The sequence below is a fragment of the Streptopelia decaocto genome (assembly GCF_964273445.1).
Source record: "Streptopelia decaocto genome assembly, chromosome: 2".
Classification (NCBI taxonomy): domain Eukaryota; kingdom Metazoa; phylum Chordata; class Aves; order Columbiformes; family Columbidae; genus Streptopelia; species Streptopelia decaocto.
The window spans coordinates 49,380,037-49,393,737 of NC_138655.1; the positions used below are offsets into that span (position 1 = coordinate 49,380,037).

Here is a 13,701-nt window from a genome sequence, read left to right on the forward strand (position 1 = left end):
AGATTTGGCTATTCTATCTATAAATGTTTCTAATTTCTAGCACAACTTTAAAATATTCTCCTTTTCCAACCATGACATTGTGGAAAGGAAGTTATCTTATTGCACATGTCCATCATGTCATTTCCTGCAATAGTTTATACTTCATAAAATCTATGAGAGGCTCGAACACATGCAAGTAACACCATCTTCAAATGTTCCATTAAACAAAATGCCCCATTATCAGGTAAGATATCCTGTACTGGTCTTTGCAACCTATTTCTTAAAAACTTGTTAAATCCTAAGACACTTGGAGTATGTAAGTTTTTACAAATGGAGATCTGGAAGTATCTGGTGTAAGTGTCCTTTAAGTCTACAACAAGAAAACTATTACAAAGATGTGTTGTCTATTAACTTGCTGGGTACTCTTGTCATCTTTATTGTTCTAAGAATTAAATCAAGCTGAATAAAAGCTGACCAGAGTATGTTCCTGGTAGAAAAGAAATATTCAGGTAGTTTAAGGAAAAGCCATTACAAAGTACAATATTAACAGGAACTGATAAAGATTACAATTATAAAGCTAACAAAATCATCACAATCTCTTCCTGAATAGTCAGATTATCCTCAGACTGGGCATCCAGTTAACAATATCTGAAAGAGGTTGCTTCTGTATATATCCAACAAACCATGATACATTTTCTCCTTTTCAACCAGAAATAAACTTATTGTTTTGCACAACATTTGGGAAAATGAGTTTACTCCAGTTATCCTGTACACTCCTACAGATTGGATTCCAGTTCTGGAATTGCAGATTTTTATGACAAGGCGTATTTTGGTATGGAAGATTCAAACTGAAATAACTGTAAAAGAAATAACCTTTAGTTAATTTGGACACAGTTTGTGCACAGAGCCCTGTCTGTATATGTGTGGGGGTCATAAGCAGCATTTCTGTGTTTTGAGTTCTGAATTCTTCTGTATCTTTGTCCCTGGTCTCCAAAATAAACACTTGGGAAGGCTTTTCTGAGAAGTGTAAGACTAGAATAAGGATAAACAGAACACAAACCAGGTGATTCAAATATTAATACATTTGATGAAGCTTTAAAAAAATCACAGAAGTGAAGTGGCTTATTTGAGCAAGAACCTAATCCTTTAGTAAAATAATGGCATGTTCTTGGATCTGGTTTCCTGGAGTTAAAAAACCCAATGTAACTTTGCAAACATTCAGACAATTAACCAATCAGATGGAAAAGGAGAGGAAGCAATCCTGTTCCCTTCCTCATAAAGTCATCTGCTTTTTGCTCAATTTATAGCTATATTTTAAAATATTTTGTTGGACTTCTGGGTGATTTTTCTGTCCTTTAGCTAAACCCTTATGCCAATCAAGCCTTTCTTTTATTCATTGTGCCTTCTAGAAATGAAGACTAAATTGTCACCTTTTAGATTTTCTTACCCATAGTAGCATATAAGATATATCATGCATTGTTCTCACACTCATGCGATATATATGTTCTCAGACCCACATCACCTTCCACTGTACAGTTATATATAACAATGTACAAGCAATGCCCAGGAAAAATGGCCACTATATGAATTCATTTGAGTGTGTCTTTATATTACAAGAGCTTCACTGCCCATCAAGTTTAGATTTTCCATGGACTCAGCCATTTTCATTATCTGCATGAGTATCAGTCAGTAAAGTAGCATACATGAAATTAAAAGCCCTGTAAACCCAAAGCACTTGAATACAGGTTCACTGGCTTCTCTCTGGCTGAGCAGATGGAAAATAGGTAAACAGTTAACTTCAGACTGAGTCATAAAATCAACATATACAGAGGATAAAGCAGGTAAAGGAAAAGGAAATGATAGATGAAGAAAATATTCAGTCACAATCTGTACGCGCTGCCTGAAAGCAATAAAACTTCAGGAGGGCAAAATTCGAAGACTGGGAGGGGAAGGATAAAAATTTTAAAGCATAATGTACCTGTGCAGATGCTAACATACAGGTGTTTAATTTCAGCTATTTGAAGGCTGAAGGGCACTGACACTGAAGTGGAGTTGGTATGATGGTGCTTAGACTGGACTGGAAATTGGTCTTAGATGGTAGCTGTAGTCCTTTCATTGACTTTCCTGACATATTGTTTAATCTGTGTGGCTAAAAGCATTAATTGGCTAGGAACAAATGGAAAAGATGGAACAAAAGAGCAAATTCATTGAAATACTCAAATGGCAATCTGTGGAAGTCATTGTGTACTATGTGCTCAAGTGCAATCCTAACTTTTCTCCTAGGTCACAAGTCCTAGGAGACAAGGTCACAAGTCAAGGCATCGGTTTGAAGGTCCACATGAAGGAAGTTAATAACACCTGTGTTGTCCTAGCAGCTGGGTGTCCTTATACCAGCTTACACCAGCAAATTTGATATGAAGTTTGATATTGTAGGAGGCCTCAGCAAAAGGATCGTGGAGTGAAAAGAAAGGTTCAAGGTAACTTCTCCTTAGAAGGATGAATGCATACAGTTATGAACATGTTGGGTAGATTATTTCTATTATTAGATAAACTTTTCCTTTTTCAGGTCCAGTTTTGTAAATTCTCAGTTCTGTTTTTAACAGGTTTATGGGATACATAAATATTTGGTACAGTTTTCCTGAGAAGTCTGCAGGATTTGTTTCTAAAGTAATTTGTACTATTTCTCTTATTAACACTGTTTATTTCTAAGAGTATCTCCCAAAATATAAAGTAACTTAAAGAACATTCTTTATACACTAGCTTTAGTAAAATAGGCCTGTATTTTTTGTAAACATTATAGAATCAAGAAACAGCCCATGGAGTTGGTTATGCTGCAGTTAAGCAAGGGAAGTGTAAATGATAGGCCAGATGGAAAATCTTTTGGTTTATAGACTGCTTTATCATAATTATTGCTGATGATTTAAACACATTTTCTTGACCAAGAAAAATTTAAATTTTCTAACAGTGCGTGATTGTAAGACAATTTATTTGCAGGACATTTATTATTTCTGTCTTTTTTCAGAAATGAAGGAAGTAAATTAATTGTGATCTTATACTATGAAAAGCTAACCTTTACTTAAATTGTTTTGAAGTTTTGGTATTTCACAAATTTCACCAATATAGTCACAATGCAAACTTCAAGACTTTTCAATCTAGTAGAAGTAGCAATTTTAGGTATTGCAAAAGATACACAATATTTTAGAAAAGTAATAATATGCTGGAAAGATCCTATCATTTCAGCAATAACTGGAAGAGTACTCGATAGAGTCTTGCTATTGTTTTCGTTATTTAAACTCAGGCATATCTTAAATGACTGCTGTGCTTCTTTTATAATGAAATAAATGCATAAAGATAAACTGTTTAAAGATATACAGACTTGCAGTAACCCTGGAAAAGACAGACGAACCATTAATTTCTTCCACTCATCAGAGCATCATTCTCTGCACAGGCACCCATCACAGTCTCAATATGAACATTTAAAGCTTCAGCCCAAAGCTCTGTCACCTATGTGAAAGGAATAATTGACAGCATTTATTAATCACATGGGCCAGTCATTGGGAGGAACCTATTTCTGGATTCGTAAAATCTGTTCCCAGTACTTAAGTGGAAGCAGGTTGAGGACAGTGATGAAGGCAGAGTGGTCAGTTGTCCCAGGAAAAGCTCTCACGGGAAGCTCTGTCTTTGACTGGATCTCATGGAAGCTGGTCAAAATGGGTTACTGTGTCCCATAGAGGTTTGTGTTACACAGCTCAAACTCCAATTATTAAGCAAAGCAGACCTCTGCTGCATCTCACAGAGCAAGGCAGAAATAGCACATATTTTTTCCAAGGGCAGTGCTGTTTAAGGGATAGGAACTTGTAACTGTTACACTTTTCCATGAAGTACTGGGAATGAAATGCATGTCTTATGCTGGGTGCATGAGAGACCTTGTATTGCCTACTTATGGAGACAGACTTAACAATGGATGTTTGCAAAAGGGCCATAAAGTGAATTTGTGGTTTCTTTACAGTACACAACTTTCTGAAATGTATACAGCAGATTATTTGTTTCCCTGGCACAAAGAAGGACTGTAGTTAAGAAGCCTGAGCCATACTCAGTGGAGACAACAAGCAGAGAAGAGCACGGTGCAGCTAGAGGTTGGCATTGGGACTGAAGGAGAGGTAAAGTTCCAATATGTCACATGGAATACGTGCTGATGATATTTGTGTTTCAGACAAAGGCAGTATCGAGACCCAAACCCTCTAAGAGCTTGCTATTGGATCTTGGAAAAAAATGTTCAGTTTCCCTTACCTAGGCATTACTATCAATATAACAGAGATACAAGTATGACCTAAAAAAAAAGTATAATTACATTAAAAGTTCAGTATACAAGTGCAGTTGAAGACTATAGAGTTTCTGGTAACTGTAAATTTGACAATCACTCAATCTATTAGATTAATTTTGCCATATTCCATTTTCAAATTAAATTAGGTTCTACAACAAGCAAATCAATAAAACCAGGTAAGTGTCTCCCAAAGCCTGAAAGCCTCATAAAAGAGGGTGCAAAATTATTGGGAAGGCATTACAGCACGAATTAACCAGATGCAATCCTATTAATTAATTGGAGTTGTCATTGTATGGTAGGACTTTCTGATTTCAGTGCTTTGAGTATCAGATCTTCCTGAAGTTATGTTATTGAAATATTTGTCCATAGAGTGCCAGCAAGAATAATGTTTTGGCTTGAAATGAACAGCATATTTTTCATTCATAAATATTAATATTTATTATCTAATATAATATATGTTGTATATATTTTAATCATGATGAAGTTAGGGGATTACATACCACTTCAGCAGCAAGGCTGTGAGGCCCCTAGTGTGTGTGTGTGCCTATGCATTTTCACAGTGACATATTGATGGATGTGTACTGGCACTTCCATGATTTAAAACTCCTCATACATACAAGTGAATGCTGAAAGTAAAATGACAGTTCACCGAACTAATTTAGAAGTGCCTCTCAAATTTGTCACTATTCCTCTTTTTAAGAGTAATTGTCTAAAAATATATTGAAAGACATTTGAAATAACAATAATATATTGCACTCAAATTAATATTCACCTCATAATGTCCTAGCATTTTGAAAAGAAATGTTAACTAATTACACAAAAAACGATCCATCTGAGACATGCCACTGGTTTTATCTGCGGTTGTTCAAGTGTTTCTCATAAGATGAGCATCTCATTTAAAGAAACAAGCTCAGATATTCAACCCTAAGTGCCTTTGAGCAAGCAAAAAGGCATTAAAATTTGCAACCAAGAAAGAGCTGAGGATTCCCTTTGGGCAGAATAATACTCCCAGGTGATGTAGCATGCTGGATTAGGAATGATTAATATGCCTGGGCAGATGATGGGCATGCCCAGGCACTCCAGGCTGTACCACTTCTTGTTGCACAGGTACAAGCTGACAACACAAGCTGTGCCCAGTAGATACAGCATGCTTGGAAAGTAACACATTTTTTGTACATGATCTGTACCATGACTTTACCTATGCATAATGCATCCTGAAAAGGTCAGGTTCATGTGGAGGGTTGTTGGAGCATGTGTACATGAAGTCTACAGCAAATCAGAGTGAGCAGGCAGATTTCCAGATGTTTTGTAGCCTGCAGGACACGTATAAGACCTGGACAAATAATGAGTCTTCCCAGATTCTCACTGGATGAGAAAACACATACAGGGTGAGTGGAAGGAGCAGTGGCACAAGGCTTTCAGGCAGGAGGGTGGGTCTATGTGTTTATGCCAGCTTATTATTAGTTTTATTTTCTACACTAAAGACTGCATTGCGGTGAGGAGATACTTAAGCAATCTACTTTGGACAACACAGGCTGTCTACATTTGCAAGCAGTGCAGACTAACAGGAGCGGATCTCTATAGCAAACAGTTGGTGACAAGGACCTGAAGGACCATTGTACCCATTTCATGTTTTTGTTGTTTGTTTGTTTGCTTGGGTTTGGGGTGGGTTTTTTTGTTGTTGGCTTGGTTTGGTTTGTCGTTTGGTTTGTTGTTTGGTTTTGTTTTTTTCAATTCAGATTGGCTGTCGTTCAGACCTAGGACATGAATACCCATATGCAGCTGCAGTCCACTAAGTCTGCTCCTGGAGAAATTAGAGTTTAATTTAAAAATATATCCAGTTTGCATAGTACAAGATCACAATGAGAGCAGCACAATAATGGGAGACGATGGGGAGATTCATTTCACAAGCATGCTCCTGATCCAGGCTGAAACACTAATGCAGACATCCCTAGAGAGATCAGCGTGAACTGATTTAGCTAGCCAAGCAGTTGGGCTTGTTGATTCACCCAGATGTCCATGCTGGCACAGCAGAACTGCTGGTGGTGTCCAAGCTGGCCAGCTCAGTTTGCTGTACAGCACATTACAGGCTTTAGCCAAGATCAAGAGTGATTTTAGAAGCATGGAGGGTCCAAAAATCAGGGAAAGAGAAAGAAGTTTTAGAGATACCGTCTTGTTGTGTGCTGATACTGAATCTCACTGGTGAAAACTGATGTGTAAAAACTGTAGTCTGATGCTTGGAAAAGTGTAGTTTGTCCTGGGTGTCTGCGTCTTGAGTTACACGGCAAGAAAAGGTAAGGAAGCCAAAGCGACAGTCCATTTTTGAAGATTTTGCCACAAAAGGCTTGCCAAGCCCAAACAAGGGGTCACAGGCAAAAACACACAGCAGTCCTCCAAAAAGCAATGATGAAGAATTTTTAAATGATACAGAGAGAATTAGAGTAGTAAAGAGGATTTATACCTTAATAAAATGGAAATTAAATTTGCTCTTAACAGTAACTGGGGACATTACTATCGTCTGAGTAAAATTAGGCTTCAAAATTTTTAACTGAAACTGCGGAAGAGTGCTCTAGTTTGCATTTCAAATTGCCTTTTGCTTTTAATCTTTCAATAAAGTAATTTATTTCTGGAAAAGCATTCAAACCTATTTACATTTTTTGAATATTTAAATAACTAAATGCTCATAGAAGCAAATGTCCCAGGACAGAAGGCAATGCAGATACAGCTGAAATCAATAACATTATTTTAAGGTCTCCAGCTTCTGTAAAACTTCAGGGGAAAAAAAAAGTTACAGGCAGAGGATCAAAGTCAGAGGCTCCCATCAATGGTCTTTATACAGGTGATATTGGTAGCAGAGGCATCAACAGTAGGGACACACAGCCATATGGGAAATGAGAAAAGTTAGTGCAGAAACATGTTTGTCAATGTAATATCTCCTGAGTTACACAAATGCAGAGTGTGACACACCCCACAGTAAAGAGTTCTGGAGTCTAGAAAGTGGCAGTCAAATTTAGCCATCAGTTTTAGAGATGGGGGCAGAATCCCATGTCAGAGCTCACTGAAGTTACAAAACATATACTAACCACCATACTCTGCTGAAACATGTTTTTCAGTTTACATACACAGCAAGCAAACTTATATTGCTCTTCACTGACATTTCTAAAGGTGTATTTGCTTGTTGATTGTTATTTTTTAAAGTAAATAGAAATGAATGTATGCATTTGCATAAAAACTTGTAGAAGTTTGGATCAAGATCTCCAAATGAATATTTTGGCTAAGCCAAAATTTCTGCCACTTCTTTTAGTTCTCCATATATAGCTGTGCCTGAACTGTTCTGTCATAGGTGAGGTTTGTCTGTGACTTAGACAGAACAGTTGGATCAGCTTTTAAAGGCAATGGTTTCATTTGTTCCATCAATTCATTTTAGGTAGCCTTCAGATTTTTACAAAAGAACACGACTCAGGATATTTTAAATAATCACTGTGATGAAATTAAGTGTTAGGCATGCAGCCTGCTGCCCTGCATATTAATTCTACCAAACAGATAACAAATCCCAATCAGTTCAAATATCTTGAAATCCTAAAAATCCTGCCAAGTATCAAAAATAGGAGAGATGCGGGTAGCGTAACCATGTAGCCCTAAAATACAATATTTCCACCGCTAGTGGCAGGCACTCAGTTTGCAAGGCCTCAAGACTGAGGCTTGTCAGGCTTGCTCTGTTGACCTCCACTAAACTTCATTTTACATGGTTTAGCTCTAACAGCAGTTTTTCTAATTGACCAAGTGTCTACGAGTGATTTATTTTACTTTCATTTACTTATGTGTAGTACTACTACGGCTTTACGACTCTTACATAACAATGTTGCATAGGGAAATGCAGACCTGCAGTGACTGAGAAGTGGTGACACAGGGTGCAAGGTACCTGAGAGTGGGCATGGTATGATAAGAGGTGAGACACAAACTTGGCACTGGTGACCCCACAGCTATAAATTAGTCACCAATAGTCAGGTACAGAGATGCAGACCTGGAGCTGGACAAAACTGGATTTAGGGAACAAAAGGAACTAAAAAAAGGTGTCTAACAAACATAAAAGCCACCATGTGTAGTAAGTTTGGTTAAAATGTGGAGCTGCAGAGCAGCAAAGAAATAACAAGATGTAAAGCTTGTTAGCAAATGTAAAAAATGACCTCATGCAGGTCCTGAAGGAAGGAAAAAGAAGCCATCCACATGAACATGATCTTCCCTTCAGCAAGCAAATTCAGATGCTGACAGATCACCATAACATCCCAAACCATCACCACCAAAATGAAACCACCAACTTTAGGACCCAACAGAGCAGGGGAAAAGTGAGGATAATATCAGGAAAAAGAGTAAAAACTAGGAAGTGTTTTTGAGTTTTTAACTGTAGTATTATTGATGATGATTTTTTTTTTTTCTGCATAGACTTATTTTTTTCCTTTCTCTGCAGTAATTACGTCTCCTCTAGTAATGATTCTTGGATTATACTGCTAAGATTCAGTTATACTAACTATAAATTATTGGTTTTATATGCATGAGTGTGTTTCCTCTTTGCCCATAAACAAGATTTTGAGTGCAACAGCAAACAGAGAGATATACCAAATGCTTTGTGGGATAAACTTTCAAAGGGTCACCAAAAAAGGATGTTCCTTATATATGTATTTCCCTATTCAACAGTTCTGACAAATTATTGCACCTGAATATGAAAACAGCAAAATCACTGAAGGCCATGTGCAATTGAAAATAGGTGCAGTCTCAGTTTTTGTGGGCAAATTAAGAAAGACACTTCAGAATTTGTCCCTTGACATCTAAAATAAATACAGACCTCCCCAAAACCTCTGCTGTGTTAGTCTCCTTTTTTGTCATTCATCCACAGAATTATTTGTTTTTACTTTGTCAGAAAATCTAACATTTTGGCTGATGAATGTGAAAAGAATGGTATGTTATTCACAATAGTTTGAATAAATACTAATACAGGGATTTTCCAGGGGTGAGGCAGGGAGTGTGTACAGATTAGTAATTTTTTCCTCTATCCGTGGGCAAGCACCACTGGATCTGATCAAGGATGACTCTTAACTATGTAATCTGTGAGAATTTATTATTTATTTTGAAGTTTAAGAAAAAATCAGACTGATCATCCATGTTTGTATGATCTCAGTAACTAAGGTGGGGTTCACACCAGACCATACATTCTGAGATAAGTTTAAGCTTTTAGCAGCTTTCATCTGCTTGCCCACAGTTCGGTTTACTGTATGCACATATGAATATTGCCCCAGGAAAAAAAAAATCTGCAGAAGATCCTCTACTTGCAGATTTGTAGAATAAACTATTTGAATCTCAGTGCCAGTATTTTCTCTCAATGCACATGCATAATTTTCCCATGAATGGGATTTATGTGTGCACATCAAAAGAAGAAAATCCCTAAGGGCTCAGTTTAAATCAACAATAGCAAAGAAATTCAGGAATCTCCCACCAGAGCATGCCCCGTTTTGCCTACTTTATATCAGGCAGACTTTGAATGAAATCTGTGGCGGCCAGGCAAAACAGGACATGCATTGCCTTTATGGTTGTTGATTTTCAAGGCTTAAAATTAAGCCCTTAAGAACTTACTGTCTTCCTAATGAGTGCACATCACCCATGGGAGATAGTGTTGGTGATAGCTGGAGACAGGCAAGGTGAGGGAAAGCTCACCCCCACACGCCTGTGTGGTGCTGTGTGGGTACACTCACAACCATCTCTCCTGGTAGTTTTTTTCCTAGATATGAAGGGAAAAGGCTGTGAAATAAAAAAGAGGTGCCATGGAGATGCCATCAGGTCTGTGAGGAGAGCCGGGGCTGGAGTGGGAGTGGTTTCAGACCATTTTGGTGCCATTTCTGAGCGGCAGAGGCTCAACCTGTAGGTCTGAACCAGTGGCTGAGCAGTGCGGGTTCCCACCATGGTGTCTTGTTTCTTGGGAGGATGCTGCTGGTATGGGTGGCTGCCTTGGCCACTGATTAAAAATAGTAATAAAAATAATAACAACAATAAAAATAAGAATAATAACAACAACTCTAACACCCCCTGTAAGCAGCTGTTGAAGGAGGAATGTTGTTTTTACAACTGATCTGGCACTTGACCCCAGTGCGGGGGAAGGACTGAGAGACATCACACTATGAATCCTTAATATAAAACAAAGTCTCTTCGAACCGAACCTGGAATGCATATTGATTCCTGTATTTAAAAAGTTAAGCTAGGAGGAAGGGTAGACAGAGAGCCAGGAATACGTATTTTAAATAAATGGACAAGAGGAAAGGGGTTGTTAGAATTAGATGAATGAAATATGTAAACTGAGGCAGGCATTGTGTAAGACTACAGATGTAAACCCTGAGGTACCCAACCAATGGGGAACAGGGGAGGGAATTTGCAGCCGTGATTTTGCGGGGAATATAGAGCAGGGGCTTTTTGTCCTATTCCAAGTGCCTACCTTTAGGTAGAACACCAGTTTTTGCAAAATTGTTAATAAAATATGCTTTGCTGAGAGATCCTGCCTGAGCCTATTATATATTAGCAAGATGATCGTTTCCTACACCCCCTCCAGGGGAAGAAAACAAAAAAAAAAAAGCCCACAAAACAACAACAACGCACAAACAAACACAAACCACCCACACCTTTAAAGGGGCAAGGGGAATAATAGCCAGAAGCTCATGAGCACACGGTCGTGCAGGAGGGAGGCGCCGGCCCTGCGCCCCGCCCCGGCCCCGCGCAGCCCCGGGGCGCGGAGGCGTGCGGAACAGCGCGGAACCGAAGGGCGCGCAGGGGCGCGGAGCTGAGATGTGCAGGATGTCGTTCAAGGTGAGCCGGGAGCCGCGGAGAGGGGCGGGGGGGGAAACGAGTTTGGTCTCCTGCTTTGTGCTTGCTGTGCCGGCAGCCCCTGAAGTGCTCTGTCATATTATTGGATTTAGGGATTTCTGTATTTAAATACATATATACTGAGGAAAAACGGGGGTGTTTGAGGGCAAAAGGAAGAAAAACAGGAGCGTCTTTCCCGGGCTATGGGGTGCCCCGGGAGTGGTGCTATAGCAGCTGATGGACCAAAAGGATGGATGATCGATGTTACATAAACTGGGAGCATTCCTGAATCCTTACACCGTCTTTAGGGTGGCCGGGCTCAGTGCTGTGGGTTTTGGTGCAGTCGGGAGGCCCCTCTTCACTTTTCTGATGGTCTCTGCTAGTGCTGGTTGTGTAATAGTGAGGAGGCAGCGTTTATCCATGCTCTTCATTTCAGACTGTGGTGGCCACTGAAACCAGGCTGGTTCCTTCCTTGTCTGTGATTTCTGTCACTTTTTGTGCTTCATCCATCCAAAACTGTGCAAGAATAGTCATTTTCAAAAGATCACCTACATCAAGTTGTTTTGTTTTGTTTTTTTAATCTGAGGACTGCATTAATAAAATAAATTGGCAAAGACAGGAGCAAGCAGCAATTTACTGATGCTAATGGACAATATTTATGCTAGATACACATCTTCTCTGTTGTGCACTTTCTAGATGCTGTGCTTGCCATTCTCTTATTGATCACCAGCTCTGTGCCAGTCCTTTGCCATGTTGCTTGTGTTGCATTGTTTTGTTTGATGGATTATTCCCTGTACGCACACCTCACTTCTGTGAATTTGTCTCCCCTTCGGAGTGCTGCTGCTGTGGTGGTACCATGTTGGTTTGATGGTGGTGCAGCAGGTGGTTTCCACCTGCAGGTAAAGCCACTGATGTGACAGGGACCAGGTGGAATCTCTGTGTTCCTTTCCTTTTTGGTCCTTCATTGGCCTTGTACCTCCTTTCTTTTTTTTTATTCCTGTTCCTCCCTTCTGTCTCCATGAGTTTTTCCCACTGTCATTTCTCACAAGCATCCACCCTAATGGATTCTAGCCCCATGTTCCTGGTGGTGCCAGCCTCTTCTTGCATCCTTCTTCTTTTTTTGGCCTCTTGTTTTTTTTTATCTTGTTCTTTAGGTCTATTTTTCTGTGCTGTTCCTATCAGCTCATTTTCTGTGCCCTATATCTCACTTTCTCTTCCCTCAGGTACTGCTGGTTGAGGTAGCTCACTACCTGCTCCTTCTCCCTCTGGAGAAATGCAGCCCCCACCTCCCTCTGCTTTGACTCTCTTCTCTCTGTCTTTTTGCTTGGCATTTTCTCTTTTCCCTCAGAAGACTGTGTACTTATCTTGGATTCATATAATCTCTGCCACTGTCTATTCATGTTTTCTATCTTATTATCCTACTTGCCCGTGAGGAAGAATTCATCTTTCTCACTGTCTATAAACATGAATATCCTCTCTTCTCCTACCAGCTTTTGCGTGTCTAAGCTTACATTTACATCTTGAACTACCTTTCTTTTTTATCAAGATCCTTTGTGTAGTATGTATACCTATCTAATAAAGTTCTCTCACTATCCTCCAAAGTCCCACTAACATTTTCCATCATATTAAGCTTGATCACGATTTCTAGTTCTTCTTCTTAAAACTTTTTACTCAGTTCCTCCTTTCCATTAGGACTGGTTTGGAAATTGAGAAAGAAAAGTGAACTTTCTTCTATTTCGGCAGTACAAGGAACCAGCTGCCAGGCCAGTGTTCTTTTTCTTCTCTCTTTTCTTTCTCTTTGCCTATTGCCTCTTTTCTTTAATCTTCAAGATCTCTGTTCAAGAACTACGCTCTTCCTCCTCAGCTGTTACCCCACTGTGACCTGCCCCTTCTCTGCAAACAGCAAAGCAAACGTGGGGCAGGGAGCAGGAGCTGCTAATCATAGCATTTAAATTATAGTTTCCCCCCCAATATTCCTAAAATGACACATACAGATACATTATCACATTTTATTTTTTCTGTATTCCTGCACAGAAATGGTCTTGTCAGATTTATAAGATATATTTTCCTCTAGACAAGTTTTTAATAAGTATTTTTCTTGATGTCAATACAGCATGAATATAATGCCAACTTTTCATCTTTGGGCTCTTGTAAGAGCATACAAACAATTAAAATGAATAGCACTGCCAGAGTTTGAAATAATGCTTCAGAGCTCTTAATGAAATGGAGTAAATTACATCCTGAAATTTGCTGATGCTGCAGCAAATGTCATAATGAAACGTGTCATTTTCACCAAAGCTATTAGCTAGTCACTTTTGAACATTTACTGCATTCTCTTCCCTGACTGTCTGTGCTGAGGGTCAGTTGTTTATTTTAAGGAGTTTTTAGGATCAGACTAGCTTTGTAATAAGAATGATTTGAAAATCGTATCCAGTTAATCTCTTAAAATTCAATATTACTTCTCCCTAAGAAGTATCTGATGAGACAGGATTGAATTCATAACTGAACAACAGCAGTCAAGCCTTATGTCATATCCTGTGGTTTAAAACCCA

General features: G+C 39.0%; 1 protein-coding gene across 2 annotated transcripts in view; it reads left to right on the forward strand.

The window, feature by feature from the left end:
- Window positions 1–11,131: 11,131 nt before the first annotated feature.
- Window positions 11,132–13,701, forward strand: part of ANKRD29 (ankyrin repeat domain 29) — a gene marked incomplete at both ends in the record, with an annotated part of 28,750 nt that continues 26,180 nt past the window's right edge. For both annotated transcript variants that reach the window (XM_082045274.1, XM_082045275.1), the window contains one exon: window positions 11,132–11,152. In XM_082045274.1, coding sequence (XP_081901400.1) covers window positions 11,132–11,152 — 21 coding nt within the window. The remainder of the gene's footprint in view (window positions 11,153–13,701) is intronic.